This window comes from Aspergillus foveolatus, assembly GCF_047715535.1.
Source record: "Aspergillus foveolatus strain CBS 279.81 unplaced genomic scaffold BDW70scaffold_19, whole genome shotgun sequence".
NCBI classification, from domain to species: domain Eukaryota; kingdom Fungi; phylum Ascomycota; class Eurotiomycetes; order Eurotiales; family Aspergillaceae; genus Aspergillus; species Aspergillus foveolatus.
This window is the reverse complement of record NW_027396083.1, coordinates 166,540-183,109: the sequence shown is the minus strand read 5'-3', so window position 1 is coordinate 183,109 and position 16,570 is coordinate 166,540. Positions and strand designations below refer to the sequence as shown.

At 52.4% G+C, this 16,570-nt stretch overlaps 2 protein-coding genes across 2 annotated transcripts; both read right to left on the bottom strand.

The window, feature by feature from the left end:
• Positions 1-1,037: 1,037 nt before the first annotated feature.
• Positions 1,038-2,672, bottom strand: BDW70DRAFT_34874 (short chain dehydrogenase/reductase family protein). Its single transcript, XM_073743816.1, has 2 exons — positions 2,386-2,672; positions 1,038-2,340 (listed from the first exon to the last, which is right to left on the bottom strand). The coding sequence occupies exons 1-2, from the start codon at positions 2,417-2,419 to the stop codon at positions 1,328-1,330; spliced, it is 1,047 nt and encodes a 348-aa protein (XP_073596744.1). The 5' UTR covers positions 2,420-2,672; the 3' UTR covers positions 1,038-1,327.
• Positions 2,673-3,207: 535 nt separating this feature from the next.
• On the bottom strand, positions 3,208-6,994 carry clcA (putative C6 finger domain protein). The gene is made up of 7 exons (XM_073743815.1): positions 6,160-6,994; positions 5,986-6,098; positions 4,508-5,929; positions 4,375-4,452; positions 4,124-4,323; positions 3,579-4,071; positions 3,208-3,519 (listed from the first exon to the last, which is right to left on the bottom strand). The coding sequence occupies exons 1-7, from the start codon at positions 6,859-6,861 to the stop codon at positions 3,294-3,296; spliced, it is 3,234 nt and encodes a 1,077-aa protein (XP_073596743.1). The 5' UTR covers positions 6,862-6,994; the 3' UTR covers positions 3,208-3,293.
• Between the last annotated feature and the right edge of the window lie 9,576 nt (positions 6,995-16,570).

Below are 16,570 nucleotides of genomic sequence, written 5' to 3'. Positions count from 1 at the left end.
GCTCATATTCCGACTCCTTGCGCTTCGGCTCCCGCTCAATATAAACACGATCGACCGAGTCGTTATTCGGCCTGGCAGTCGCATAGCTCGACGCCACCGACTCCCCAGCTGCGCTCTCCGCATAGCGCGCGCTTCTGCTGCGACTGCCGGCAGCCGGATACGCTGACAGATCGCCCAAGCCCCGGTCACGGTCGTCACCCCGTGAAGAGGACTTACGGCTTACTGTGGACGAAGCGGAGGACCTGTGGCCATGGCTGGACTTGCGCCGACTGCCACTCTTTGAGTTCGAGCTGGTGCTGCTGCGGACGTCAGAGGAGGAACGGCCCCCGCCCATGAGGGCCTTGAACATGCTGGGCAGAGAGCTATTCGCGCTCTAGCGGTTAGACAATCATGTGGGGTTGGTAATCTCAATCGATGCGAAACAGAAAGATTATGAGTGCAGTGAATATAGTCGTAAGATTACCATATAATGCGCTGGGAATAAGAGAAAAGTGAGGTGGTGAGGAGGCTGGACTGGGCTAGAGGCAGTACGGTATGTTTTGGCGGCGGTAAACAAGAGCTGAACCGTGGATCTGCTGTGGTGGACGTCCAAGCGGGTTGGTTGCTCCAGACAATCGGCCACTAGTGATCTAGCGCCTGGATCGGGTTGGGCACGGTCGCGAGGAACTGGACGGGCAAATCGCGAAGATTCGAAGGATCGAGGGTGGCAGGGGGCTGTCTGAATCAATGTCAAGCGGAGAAGATACAGCACGCAGTATTGTTCAATAGAATGATGAAAAAGGGACAAGATCGATGATGATGAGTTGTTATGGCCTGCTTTCGATCGGGAGAATTCTGGCTTGACTAGGTAAGCTGAGGATTTGGAGGGCAAAGGATGCGGTGAGGCTGGGCGGTGGGGAAATCGCACGTGCTGGAATCAAGGTGGCTGGTCTGACAGCAGGGTACTTGCCTCGTACCTGGATGCTAAGCGTACGGAGGAGAGCAGCGATATCTGGTTTTCTCGTGGAGAGACACAACGAATCTACTATGGACGGGGTGAGGTTTGAATGACCCATGGGTCATTCCGATCTGATCTGTGGTTATGATGGCCGAGGAATGTGGGGTTACTGCTCCATACCTCAGGCAACTATATACGTATCAGCATAGGTACATATGCACGTGCTCATCAGCACAAATAGGTGTGATAGGTATTAACCCCTACAAGGCAGAAAGTACAGGTAGTATAGACCGCAAACGGTACACTATATACAACCTATACCAAATACATCACAATCACGCAGTTTGAACTATGTATAAAGCCCAAAAACCCAACCCACCAAAATCCACCCTAATCAGCTCTCATCAACTTCTCCAACTTAATGCGATTCGCATGCTGAAACCAAAGCGGAAACCCCCTAAAGCATTTCGCAAGCCATCCCGTTGACCCGGGAAGCAGGACATGCCCACTCTTCCCGGAGAGAACCTGCTCCACAATGCCCTCCGCGACCGTCTCTGGATTTAATAGCGGATGCAACCACGTATCCTCAGGAGTTAACTTATCAATCAGTCCCGTGTTAACAAAGCTCTGCGTAATGAGCACGGTGCGCACCCGCGGCGCATTGTACCGCGTTACCAGTTCCGCACCGAGACCTTCATGGAATGCGATCGCGGCCGCTTTAGTCGCGGAGTAGTCGACCATGTTCGGCGTGACAGTGTATCCGGCCTGCGAGGCGACGGTAACGACCATGCCGTGGTTATTCTTAATCATTCCAGGGAGGAATTCCTTAGCAAGCCAGTAGTGTGAGAGCGTGTTGACTTCGAACTGCAGACGGGTCTGCGACTCCGTGCTGCCCAGTATAGTGCGGCTGCTGAGAATGCCTGCGTTGTTTATGAGAATTGTGGGCTCGCCCATTGTCGTGCGTATAGCGGCGGCTGCTTCGGCGATGGCTGAAGGCGACGTGATATCGCATTTGTGGAAGCGGACGGTCGAGGGCAGGTTGGCTTGTCCGTCTTGGGGAGGCTGGATGTCCAGGATCGCGACCTTGATGCCGCGGTTCCCGAGAAGTTGCGCGATCTGTCGTCCGATCCCGCTACTCCCGCCCGTGAGGACGACAACCTCCCTGTGCCAGTGGTACTGGTCTGTGAGGCCGTTGTTGAGAACGCGCTGATTGAGCCATGCGTTTATGCGGCGAATGAGGGCGAACGTAGCGAGGATTTTAAGGGCCCGGAAGGCTTTTGGATAGTTGAAGGCTGTAGCTTGACCCTTTGAGGTGTAGTGGGCGAGGAGAAGGAGCGGGAGGGTCTTCCAGGGGCTTAGGATGGTTCGTTGTAAGAACTTTCCCGTGACGTCTGCGGTGAATCCTGTGATGGGGTTAGAGCGGTCGAAAGTGATAGGTAAAGACGAACCTTCTCGCGAGAGCCAGAATCCTTGGGGAGCCATGGTGAAGTGGCGAGTGTCTTTCAGTTGCAGCTCAGGGAAATATAGAAGCAAGTGCAGGGATGCAGCGAGGCCTCTTCATAAGGCAGACAGCGGTCAAGAGACGTACCCCTTTTGCCAGGTTGATCAGGTTGATCACCCACAGTTGAGAGCACGCCATGACTCGTGGGAATTTTTCGGATTTTTGCATGTGTTGGCCCTTGACCGCGTCGACAAGAATGCGGGGAAGATTGAAATCATGGGAAACCGAGGCTCCGTAAAACCGTCACTCCACCAGCAGTTTTGGCCTACAACCAGAGCGAGCGAGTGAGCGGACCGCGGATCAAGGCGGGTTGTGGGCTAATCAGTGCTCTCGATGCTACGACCTGTTCCAATTTTAAGAGTCCATGATAGCAAATAATTCATGCTTATTTAGCCAGGGTATCTCAATGCGGACTGACATTCCGCCAGAAATAGCCCAATATGTTACTATAGGTATGTTATGATATTCGCTGTAAATGCAGAGATTGCCTCCCACGCCAAACCATAGACCATCAAAACAAAACAGACAGATGAGACGAAAAGGACCGACAGAGTCGCCCACAGATAACCGCCCCTTCTCCAAATCGCACGGACCGTTGCATCTAACCCGTGACTGATGACATGCAAGCAAAACATTGAAACAATGAAAGGCCGTAAACCGCTCCGGTATGCGCTGTTGTCGCATGAAACAAAATTCCTGAGGTTTCAGGATGCAGGTGACGTCGACTGCAAAGGCTGTGGAAAAGAGTCCAAATGGAAGGTGGTGATGCAGAAGGGGGTATAATTAGCGAGTGAGTCAAGAGTAGTGCCGTTGAGATTCAAGTAGAACCGAAATTTGAGGAAAGTCTGAGGATGCCTAGTGTGGTAAATTTACGTCGGTAAGAATGGGCGGTGCCTCGAATATTTTCTCGTATATATCAGTGAGGATCTTTGCATCAACCCGTAACGTCGGCGAGATGTTTCGGTTCCGGAGCAAGAAAGCAATAGTTCTCCGCAGAAGTCTCTCGAGGTCGTTCCGATCCACAAGCTCCTGGAGGTGTGACAAATATGTGGTAGATAGGACCAGCATATTCCCAAATTGCCTGTTATGGTAGGTCAGACTTAACAGCACACAGAGATAATTTAGATATGTTGAACGTACGCATGAGCAGTACCGAAAATATTCGTCACCACTGGGCGGCCTTTGACCCCGTCAAAAGCGATGGTGCTCTGAATAGCGCTTTGCACACATAATCCACATGCCCTGCGTATTTTCGGTGGAAGATCACGGTACGAATGAGCCCCATTTGAGCCCTGCAAAGTGCTCAAGTCACTTGAAATGCGCGTCATATCAGTGGCGCGTTGGCCGTGCGTCAAGGACGGCGATGTGTGAGATCCTGCAAGTCCAGCTGGCGAATCCACTGCAGATCCTGACGCGTTCGGTCCTAAGAAATGGAGGGCATGGAAGAGCACCGGCCGATGGATGATATACCGCGCGCCCCAATACTTGGCCCTCATGCGCGCATGGTTTATATCAGGGGATGGAGGATCGTTGTCATTCCACCTCATTTCTGGGGGTAGACTACTCCGCCATAATTCGAGATTCATGCTAAGGATTTCCTGTGTAGTCCCGTTCCACTTGTTCTCTCCTTTTTCTGTGGCAAAAGACTTAGAACGCGAAATCAAAGATGTATCGAGGAGACTCACTGATAACTTTGTATAAATCTGTATGCACACGGTTTAGTACTTTCCGTAGGTGTATTTGCGTGGAGTAGAAGAACATCATCATCGTATCGGGCTCCGAGATAGTGTTGGATAATTTGAGCATTGAACCCAGGGGGAGGTCGATACGCGACTCGGAGCGGGAAATTCCGCTAGCAGGAAGATCCAGCTCGGCCAAAATATCACTACATACTGTGAGCTTGAAGCTTTATACTGCGTTCAGAAAGCGCAAATACCTTTCAAGCTGCAGACAAGTCCAGTAAGCAAAGCAGACAAGGTCTTTCTCATCGCCTTCCAGGCTCCCGTAGTTCATCCTAAAACCGTTGATCAGTGATTGGCCAGAAAGTATTCCCCATAACTTAGACTCACGCCAGGGTAAGATTCTGACATGCTCTTGCTGCCTGTGCGATCCAGGAATGACTCTGGAAAGGATGTGCCAGCTGGCCAATATACAAGCCCGCCAGTAAAGCAGCCTGGGCATAGGGAAGTGACGTTGCCCCTTGACTTGCAGCTAGAATCCCAGCGGCATAGGCGTAGTACACAAAACCCGGAACGGTATCCACATTTTTCAGGTGGGGGGGGTCTGGGAGAGTGATGAACCTCTCATCCGTTGCAGTAGGAGTAGGTGCTAAACGGTCGTCATATGGTGAATGGAAGCTGCCCTGGTGTAGGGGTAATGCATCTGTCCCAGACGGAGTTCTCGGTCCAGGTCTCGGGCCGCGTCGTGGTGCTCCAGGGATTTGTTCAGTGCGGTAGTCGATAACGTGGTCGATACATGGCCCACGAATTGGCTCATCACGAACTTCGCAGATGCGGCCGAGCGCCAGTACAAGCAGGATGATTGCGTTACGCATTGTTTTCTCCACTCTCCGTGGCGGGATACCGTCCGAATTCCCCGACGTGGGCGACCGTCCATCATAACCCATTGCCTGTAAGGTTTCACCAGATCGTTTCCGTTTAGCACCCCTGTTGGATGCATCGATCGGATTCCTCGCGCTTAGTCCATGTGTTGGCATGGAGCTCGTCGGACAATGCATGGCGATGAATTCATCAATTCTCCTTTCCAGATCGACCGGGTTCAGGAAAGGATGGAGTCTGTGTATGTGTTCCAAGTAGCTTTTGACATAACGGCGGACAGTATCAGCATCTATCGACATCACGCCAAACTCATCGATACCCCTGACTTCAGGAGGAGCCTCGTTATATTTAGGAGCTGTACTCCAGGGCGCACCTGTGGGGGTGGTGTACTGAGAAAAGCTATCGTCGAAGCTGGTGCTGAGGCTCGTTTGCTGTGAGGGAACCTCATAGCCTAGTCCATCGTCCATTCCTTGCGTCTCCCCCCGGCCCTCAAACCGAACCAGTCCGCGAGATTGTTCAAGCCTCATCACATAATTCTCGTCATAGCCATGAAGTAGTTCCTTAATTGTCGGCCAAGTGAGCAATTTATGCGCTGCTGTTGTATGCTCCACGGGGATGGAGAGTTCCCCATCCTCTCCAGTCTGGATGAGTGATTTAGTGAAAGGGTCAAACTCGTTAGGTTTCGCAACTTCCGTAGTCACCAGCTCCTTTGTTTCAGGTTTCTGGGGAGCATCAAAGCCGTCCGCCTTAATTACTGGGTACTGCGACCAAACTCGAGGCACTTGATCGCGAATCCACTCGACCACCTTGAACATCTGATCAAGAGTCTTGTCGTGACCAAGGTGAAGCCGCTCCGCAGCCTCGAGCCTAACATTTAACTGATCGTCCAACTGTTGTATCCGGTCCAACAGAAGTTGCGTGGACTTGTCCTGCCTAAAGGGCCATTAGGTTAGCACAATCACTTGAACGAAAAGTAGGCGACCACTGACTTGTGCGGGGGCACTTCTTTATAGACGCAAACATAGTTGTTCTCTTTACAATGGCTGCATGCTGGTCGCCCCTCATCGCATTTTGCTTTTCTTGTTCGACACTGGTCGCAGGCCTGGATTAAAGGGGAGGGTCAGCCTGACCAGCTGCTTGGCTCATAGATCATGAAATCATACCTGCTGCGCCCGAGTTGGCTTGCGGTTCCTATTCTGGAAGTTGTAATTGGGGTCGTAATTAGGAGCTGGCGTGTGAGCCATTGGTGGCGGAACAGTGGTTGGATATTGATTCGGAGGGAGCGATTGCGGCGGCGGGGGGGGATCTCCATTGCTGTGAGCGATCTGATCCTGGGGTGGAAACGACATGCGAGTTCTGGCGTAGTCGGGCGCAGACACGGGCGACGCCTCTGGTGGTGCGCCATTCATGCCTCCGTTCATCGGGTGGAAATTGGTATGCTGCGGCTGAGGGGGCTCGGGGGGTGCGTGGGCTGCGGGCACAGGTAGGCTGGCGGGCCGGCTGAAAGGACCGTCCGAAGGGAGCTGTGGCAGCTCCCGACTGTGCATAGGGGGGTAGTTGGGATGTGTGGATAGTGGAGGCTGCGGAGCATTGTTCGAAACCCGTCGTGATTCGGCATGGTGGTTTTCATATGGGGGATACGGGCGCCATGGCTGATCGTACAGGCCCGGGGCCCCTGGCAAGCCATGCGGCGCGTCCGCGGGCGGAATGCGATGCATTGGAGGCGGGGGGCCGGAGTACTGAGGGAAGATCCTTGATTTCTCCTCCGTGGTGACGATTTCCATGCTAGCAGCTCCGACGTCTCGCGTAGGCGGGTTGGGCGGGCGCAGATGCTCGACAGGCGGTCTATCGCATGCGACGATCATAAGTCACGAGAACATGGTTATGCCCACGTAGAACACAACAGGGGGCTGGCTCGTTGGGCGAGCAGGACGAGCAAGGGCGAAGCTGGGGCTCCCAAGAGGTTCCCAAAGAGGCAATCAGCTGCAGCTGTGCGGGCGGGTGGGCGGGGAAGTGGGAGACCCTCCGTCGCGATTGCAGTCGGGCGGTTTCGTCCAGCGTCTCTGAAGAGCGGAAGAGATGAGAAAGAGGAGAGATCGATCGGTTTCTTTGGCAATGTATGATTTCGCGTCCCAAGGTCACACGAAGAGGGGTGACAATCGACGGGGAGCTCAGGCAGGCAAGGTAGTCTATGGCACGGAGGCACAGAGGCCCGTCAGCAAGGCAACCAACGGGTCGGACGGTCAAAGCACGAGCAAGAGAAATGGAGTCGGCGACAAGAGCGAAAGTCACAGCCCAAGGCAAGAAGCAAGAAGGGCCCAAGAAAAAAAAAAATAAAGACGATGCGGAGTGATAGCGATGGGAAGTAAGTGTAGCGTACCCGAGATGGTGGTAAGGAATGGAAGCATGCTAGGGCGGGAGTAATAATAATGAGGTGCTGATAGCGCCCGGGGGGGGAAACTAGGGAGTTTTGGGAATTCTGGCAGTATATGGACTAATATGGAGTACAGAGCCCACTCGACAGCGAACGGTGGTGGAGTGAAAAAGAAACGAAAATGTGTGCGTCTTCCGTGTCAGCCGAATCCATCAGACTAGGCTGGCACTGGAGGGAAGCGCAATTTAGTGCGAAATCCAGGAGGGGGAGAATTGGTGAAAGTGGATCAGCGCGAGTGAAGAGCTGTTGAAGGTGGGAATCAACAGGATAAAATGACCAGAACACGAACAACACCAGAAGAGCGAGTCAGACTGGTAATACTGCCCGACACACCGTCGACGGCCAGGCCAGGCCAGCACGGTCCCAAGCCAGGACGAGCCAGACAAGCCAGGACAGGGGTCGGATGGCAGATGTGGCGGAGAGAAAATGAATGGGTGGCAGAGCAGCGAGAGACGTACCAGTCAGTCAGTGAATGTGATTGATAGAGAGGTTAAACTTGATCACCGTCAGCCTGGATTCCCAGGACGCTTCAAGGGAAGATTAAGGGAAGATTAGCTTAAAAGTCAGTTCACCAGCGAATGCAGAAATGCAGAATGCAGCAGGAGCCAATTCGAGAGTGAAGAGTGAAGAGTCCAAACAGTCAAAGACTCTCTCAGGTGATCACTATTGCTCAACCATCACCTTGCTCGACTTTCTTAACTGCTAATTTGCTAGTCTGCTTAACTGCTCGATTGTTTCAGCCCGCCCCTCTTTGGACAGAATCCTTTGCAAATCTGATGGATGGATTAAATAATTATATTATATTTTTGATTTGTATCCGCATCTGAATTTTGGCCTTTTTGGCCTTGTTTGCGGGCCTCCAACAGCCTCCAACCGCCACGAATCGATAGATGCCCTCACAGATCGGCGAGACCATTTGATTGGCTTGACGCGAAATCTCTTTGTCATTAAATTCCAGCTCCATCATTCATTACTGGTTTGCAGATTGGCGGATTGGCAGATTCATTGACGATGGATTCTTGAGCGATACAGTGGACAACAGTGGCCAAGCCGCGCAACGAGTCGTCAAGACAGCTCTAAAGCAACCTTCAATCTTCAGCCAAAGTGGAGACACGCAGTGGGGAGCCAGACAAACCAACCCAGCTTGACAACCCGAGCAGATCAACCCGGATTGGCAGCTGGTCCTGCCTGGTTCCTTCCACCTGGAATGCCAGGCATGTCTGGCATGCCAGACATGCCAGACCGATATTCTGCCAGGGATGCGTGCGGCAGACGCTCAAGACGATGCTGCCCAACTGGTACGATCCGTCGACCGTGATTCTTCACTCAAGCAGTCGTTCCAGCTCGTCCCTGGTACACCCGGTACACTGACTACTCTAGCGAGTGTTGGGCACCCAATCGACACAATGGACCCGATCAAGCACGATCAAGCACCGACTCGCAGGGGTCGATCTTTTCATCTATCCCAAACATCGCCGGAGTTTTTCTCCGTCTGGAGCATTATACCTTTCTATTATTTTTTCTGATTTTTTGGTTGATTTTTTGGGCGGGAGATAGTAGACTGTAGCGTTGGCGTTCCCTGGTTCCAGCTCGGAGAGAGCCGGCCAGGATCCAGAATCTACAGAGTACGGTAGAGGGCGCGACCCGTATACTCTCTAGTGCTATAGTGGCAGCGACCATGAGATGTCACAGTCCAAGGTCCTCGTAGGACCATGGCTGCCCTCCGTCCGACGCTGTGCCCCCTTCAAGGGAGGACAGTCCTCAGCAGAGTGACGCCGCGTCGCGTCAGTCAGGGGGAGCTCCCATCTGTCCGAACACTGCACTGGATTGGATTCTGGAGAAATCACGGAGAAATGCAAAATGACAAATCCTGATCCGCATTCTCGCCGCCACTCCCCCTCAACAACCTTTACCAACGCTCTGGATCGATCAACGATCAGGACTAGCAACTCCTTGCCGAGGGCAGTTGCCACTCCAGGTCAGTGAAATCAACGGCCCAATTGATTTAGATGACTTCATTCGGCCGTCCTTTAATCTTCCGGTTTTGAGCTGGCCTGACTCCGACTGGTGACGTCCAATTGATCTGCGCAACTAACACACTCGATCCCGTCTTCTGGGACGCTTCGCCGCGTCGGCTGCTGGCATCCTTCGTTCCTGGCCAGTGGCAATTGGCAAGTCCAACCGCCCGCCAACGCCGACGCCAACGGCTCTCCACGGCCTCGTCACCCGTCAAATCGACTACTTTCGGTCCAGAGGGCGGCGGCCCAGAAGGCGGAGACAAGGACGGAAACGAGGACGGAGACGAGAAGGGAGATTCTTCCGATCAGGATGCAGGATTCAGGAATCCAGGATCCTGGATCCAAAATTCAGCGTCCAGAAGCCCAGCTGCCAGCGGCTGGCGACGAGTCTTCCATCCCGTCGCCCGCCCAGTCCAGTGGGGCGCCATCGTGTTCCGAGATCAGGATCAAACCTGCTGTGTATCAAAATTCTCGTCAGGCTCGGTTGTGGTACAAAGCCCAAGCAAGGGGGGAGGGCCCTGTGCATATTGCAATATTGCCTGCAGATGGCTTGAACCCCAGTCTGTCCCCAGAAGAACTCCCGTCTCCATATTTCCATCCCGCGACGCGGTTATCCGCCGCACTCGCGCTCCTTTGTTTGTCTGTGCCGGATGATTGGAGAGGACGCGATGGCCGGGAAAGAACCGGTGTCTGTCGTCGAGGAAACACCGCCCGAGACGGGTTTCTTGTGGACGGCCACTGACGTATATCTTCTGAAGGATTAACTTTATTCACTTTGTTCCCAAGGTCTCTAGAATGCTTCGAAACCAGATCTTAGCGTCCACTAACGCCTTAACTGCCGAGCCGCCCCCTGCCATTCTCTCCCCGCGGGTACCCTCTCGGCCGCGATCTGCCCTGGCACGAAAAAGCCGTATCTCGATCAGGTGCCCGGCGATCGGCCTTTTTAGGCTCAGGCTCGTTCTTTCATATTCACAAAGCATGTTCACAAGAGCATTTCACAAGAGCAAGAGCATATCACAGGCTCGCGGCATTCTTCAAACACGAGTCCTGATTCGACGGCTTAGCTCGGATAGCGGTATTTCTCCTTCAACGTCCTTTAACGTCGCAGCTGGTACTGGTCGAAATTTCAGGCTTGATCAACATAACACGTTGACTGTCGACTTGGCACGGTAGGGTCTGTACGCCAGTACGAACATCTCCATCGTCATTGGTTCGCCGAACAAGCGGATAATCCATGTGCTGAGATCGCCGTTGCATCGCCTCCCATCACCTGAAGACAGCGAAAGCTCGACTCGCCAATCCCGACCACGGAATGCACACGTACATAGCGCTTGAGTCATGTGCAGTGCGCTGAGCCCACATTGTCTGCATTACGGTGACGAGCATCAAGCTGATCTAACACGATGCGGTATACTACGGTATACCGTCTCTGAGACTTCGGAGTTTTCCGATTTACGGGGTATTGCGGAGTTTCAAGACTAGCCAGTCGTCGAGTGCGGTCCCCGTGTTCTAAAGTTGCTTCGGAAAGGCTTCATGGACATGGAAGTCGAGACTCAGATAGGACAGAAGCATCACCCATGCGGCCAGTTTCCCTCCTGACGATCAGAACCAGATAACCCTGTGCACGGCGGGAAAAAAACCGCTCGCAATTGCAACTCGCAGCTCACAAGTTGTGACGGCCTGAAAGCGGGAATAGCCGCTTCACCGTCTGACTATTGACTCTTTGGCCTCGGGAAGTCGTGAGGCCCCCAATGTAACCATTGTTCTGCATTGGCAGTGGCCGAGCAACAATTCTGTATCCCCACCCATTGATTCAACCCTGCAGCGACTTCTCTTTCACCATGCATCGCAGACATGGTATTGGCTCAGAGCAGCCATGAAATATGCTTGAGCGGACATCGTGCCACCTAGGAACTCCACAATGGTGCTTTGAAGTTTGGAGGAGGCTCCGAATGATCCATGTCCGCACGTTCTCGTCTGTCCGCTGTCCAGTCCTGTCTCCGTATGCACCGTGATAGCCATTTCTGTCATGCCGTAGCCTGCACCCAACACACCCCTAACGAGTAAGCCATCGGCCATCTATCCGTGCAGACTGTAGTCCTCTGTCGGTAATTCGACATCCACATGAGAGCCCGCCCGGTCCAAACCCGGCTCCTGGCGGACCCTCAATTCCAAATACCCTGCCGAAGATCAACTCAAGCAAACACAATGCGCGCAAGTCATTGGCTGGGCTATTTTCTCCCTTTCCAGAAGCTGAACATCAAGTTCGAATTTCACTCTAAGTTCGCCTGAACAAAGGAGTCCAAGTCGGAGATCGAAGCCGGTGGCGCTTGCGACCTCGGGATCACCCTCAGCCACTGCTATGGGGTCTGGGCTAATACTCAGCCTGTCTACTGTACATGTAGTCGAACCTTTTTTTGCGCAAGCGGGTTAAGCCCGCTCAGGAGTCCGGCATTACCTTCCTGGTTGAGCTTACACTCCGATCTGGTTGAAAGTCGAGGCTCTTCGTATTCGTACGAACTAACGGTGGAGGATATTGTGGGAGGCCCTTCAGAGCTGAGCCATAAAGGGTCTATAAAGCATACTTATCAACAACCCGACCCAAAACGGTACAATCTCGGAGGATCCTCGACCACTGACCGGCGTACAGAGTACTGAGTTGAGACGAAAGAGAACTATCCAACACCTTCCTCTTCCCCTCCACCTCCGTTCAACCGGGGTAGTACAGTGATATCTGAACAACGGACCGCATTTCTATACCCCTACCACCCCTCTACCCACTGCAAAAAGCAAGCAATGCTATTCAGAGCCAACTGGGTGCGGCAGATCGAACCCAATGATTCGATCATGGGCCAGATCGGCCGCACGACCGGCCGTACGCCCGCCCGCCTGCAGTGTGTACTGCTCGTCGCCCTGCATGTGGATCTTATAAGCTAGTTTCTGCAGTCACAATCATGTGCTCAAGGTGCCTCACGGCGTGGTTTCGGCCGATGAGGCCTCCGTGACTGCAAGTCATCATCTGGGCAGCTCATCGACCTGTGAGAAGAAGCTCGCATCCAAGCATGGAGCAAGTATTCTGTACCTGAGCCACAGAAGGTCTCTCGCTCGAGTAATCAAACCCTGATTCATGGTGAAACTGAATTACTGCTTGAAGGACGACGCACAAACCCACCATCACCACGATACGAGTCCTAACTGGATGAATGGCAGATGCCATCGTCCCCTTGAACGCGCAAACATTTACTTTGTGAGCTTCTTTATTCGCCATCCACATCGTACATACTGCTCCGTACACACCATATTATGCGGGCGATACCTCCCCCGCATTGGGGTCTTGCCCGTACGATCTCTCTCTTTCCACAAACGCAGTCCAGACAGCTCTCATGGAGAAAAAACTTTGCCGCACCGATTGAATTGACAGGCATAGCAGCGACAAATTCGATGTGTAATTCCGTACTTGCAGAGTCTATACATCAGAACCGTTGCATTAATTCCAACCCCAGTGTCTCACTGCCGACCAATCAGGCTGCAGATCTCGGCCCCTAATAGATTCAAGCGCTTGCAGCCTTGCATACACCATGCAGCCAATCCCTATTCTGTGCTGTGCACAGACTTCCCCCAGCAGCCTCGGCGGGGCTGGCTATAAGCCAGTTATCCTAGGGGTCTTATCAAAAGCTCCAGACTCCATAACGAGTTCATTGTTTGCGGCCGCCCCCAAACTACGTCTATGACACCTGGTTGGCTCTACGCTCGCGACTCGCGGCTGAAGTGCAGCTAGCCCGGTTTATTTCGTCACTTATCACGTCAGCTTGAGCTCGAGCTCCGTGCCGAATTAGGCAGGCTAGCGGCCTTGGACCCCTTAGTCGCAGGGGTTGCAGGTTGGTCGCCGTACTTCGCTCGACTGAGCACGCTTCGAGAATGTGCGTCCATGGTCAACGGCTACTTGCTACCGACATCCTCACCATCAGTGGGCAGGATATTCTGAAGCGCCAAAGATAACCCCGACGCCGACCCTATACTATGTCGTCAGTCACTGCGACGAGGTCAGACCTCCAGTTCCAAACCTAACCCTAGCCCTAAACCTAATTGAGCCCTCCATCGCAGCTCCATATAATAAATTATACCAATCCAAGCAAACGCACCAAACAACGACCTGTCATATCCTGCTCTTCCAATGACCCGGCCTTGGATCCTCGCTGCAGATCACCCGAGCATGTCCGGCTCCGGGGCCGCCTGGCCGGCCGGCTGCAGCTCACTTGACTGTATTTACAGAGTACGTATGTACTGTGAGCTGGGATACGGGTCCCTGACTTGATCCTTTCCTAAGATTACTCACGTAATGATTACCACATTCTCTGGTGTCTAAACTCCATAGCAGGTATGTTTTTAGAACGTCAGAGCTATCAACTTGTGCTGCAGATGTTCGGTCGGTGGCAAAGGTTTCGAGTTGAAGAGCAGTATGCATTTGGTCTTACAGTAGCTTCAGTCAATATTTGTGGAATGCTCGGTTTACTGGAGTGCCCAGAAAAATTGAGTTGCTAGAGACTGCGAGACGTATACAATTCGTCTTTAATGCAAGGAGTCGTACTGTAACCGAGATTGGCTGGCTCGCCCTGGCCCTTTGGACGGGCATATTACTCGAACGGGCACCGACCTTGCCACTGTCGATTCATTCCATTCGCCTATTCTCTCTGCATGTTCAACGACTCAACGACTCAACCTATCAATCAACATGTTGGGCTCGCCTCTATTGATGTACTGCTCTGAGGACATGATCACATTATGGCAATTCGGCTCCGCCAGGCAGAAAGAGATTATCGACATGTTTCGCGGCTGGTTTGGTTAGGCGAAGGCCAAGTAATAAACTGAGTCACGCGCATGCTTGCTTGCCATTTATGTGCTTGATTTTGCTCAGGCCACTGCCATGAGACTACCTTGACTTGGGGACTCTGTTCATCTGGTTGCATAATATTCAGAGACGCGCCCGGGTGGTGGATATCGCGCGATCTATTTACAAGTATGCTTGCAAACCAAGGGTTCTAGAATGCCCGCCTCAAGACACGGTTGTCTTCGATCGTGAGTCGTAGTCTCAGGTACTAGGTTCGTTGAACTCCCGCTCCCAATGTCTGGCTAGGTATCCCTTCAGTCAGTCGATATAAGCTCGGATTGAGACGAGATCCAGACGAGATCCAGAGAAAACCAGACGGTCAGTACGGTTCCTTTCTATATCACCAAGCACCGTCGACCGAGAAGATCGTCTCTCCTTGTTCGAGTTGTTACGGACTCAACAACCAGCTGTACCGGGTTCCGCGCCAGGTAGGGGGAAATGCGTTTCTTCCATTCAGGCTTACAACTATAACCATTCCGCGGCAATATCCGTCGAAACAAACTTTTCCATCGAACCGCTGTCCTATTGAATTGGACAGCTCGCTTCTATGTCGGAGGTCTCAACTCTGTCAGATGCGTTGAGACTGTGTCCTCACCGAGGCTGAACTACGATGTACGTCTTAGACCTGTGCGTAAGAGGCCCGTGCTACCAAATTCATATCCCTCAGTGAAGCCTCTTATCATACCTTCCAGGGATAGTCCTTCAACGTCGCGCGATACTTTCCTCGGTACAGAAAACAAGAGTTGGAGCCTGTTTCGGGGACGAGATGGATGCGTAGCGAGAGCTCGCCCAGACTCAGAACCCGTATCTCATGGCCCTCTCGCACACCCATTTCTACCTAGGGGCCGCGAGTATCTGCGAATTACTGTGATATAGCCGCCATCAGTTATCGATGTCGTCACCTTTATGCCAGAGACTGCGGCAGCAGCCAGTAAGTATACCGAGCGGCTGGCTCGAGCTTCTATGGCTTCGTCTTCGATCTACTCAAACACGAACAAGGCAAGGCCGATGACCATCAAAGTGCAAGATCTGTGCAAAAGTCTGTCACTCGGTTCGCAGCCATGAAGTTTGCTGCGCAAAAGGTGCGGATGAGCTGAGCCTGAGACTGCCTCTTGGACTTGCTGGATGACTAAAATTGGATAAGCCAAAGGAAGTCTTGAGGTTAGGATTTATTTCAATTCAATGCTGGTTGTACTCTCAATAGAGCTGGGCCTCGTCTCGTCAGGGTTGATTTATTTAATAGTTTTTCTCTTTTTTTAATTTACTTCTTGTCTTTTCTGACTAGGTAATCTGCAACTTAGATAGTGCTGTTGCTGTGTTTAATGATTAATGAGATGGTATATACACTCCTATTGAGAGTTCACAGTCCTATAGACAGGAATTGTATATTGCCGTGCAATTGTCCCATATGATAGGATCACTATCGAGAGAAGTGACAGCCATGCCTCTGTCACTCCACTCTAATTCTCGTAGCCAAGCGGCCTGCACCCCAGGATACGGGGTAACTCCTGCAGATGCTCAGCATACCGCGTACAGTACCCAAGCGAGCTCCTTGCGGCTGAAGCCTCAGCTTGGATTAGATGCAGTTGACCTACCTAGTCCGCCCACCACCACCTAGCACATGTAGGTCGTGAACCGGGAGCTTGGAACGGTCTGGTTGTATAGGTCAGACTGATCAATCAAATCAATAATCCAGTGGCCCGAGTTCCAGACAAGTGTAGCGCCATCCTTATCGCAAGTCAGCATCGAGCGGGCAGTAGGAGCGCAAGGAGAATACATCCGGGTCCAAGCGATAGTCTGGCGTGTGGAGCTGATCTTCTTGCACGCACGGACAGGAGTAGCAGTGGGAGCCCTTACGTCGTGAATTAGCTAATTTGTCGTATCTAGCCCGGACCCACGAGATGAAATGTGTGGTTGGTAGACTAGGAAGTCATTATAGTAGGTATGCGTAGCTAGTTTCTGGGAAAGGTGTTCAGAGTACTGAAAACCGTACAAATTTGGATGCAAAGGTATCCGTAAGATAAGTCCAATTCGACGTACATAGACAATAGCATGAGGGATGTGCGCCTCCCTTCAGAGGGTTATAGCTTGTATGTTCACTTAATGACTGTTGCGGACGGGGAGTATAGTTGCACACACACATACATATATATATATGTGTGTGTGTGTGTGTGTGTGTGTGTGTGTCGCAGAGGAACGGAGCGGTAATATTGTAGCCTACGTTATCTGTCAAG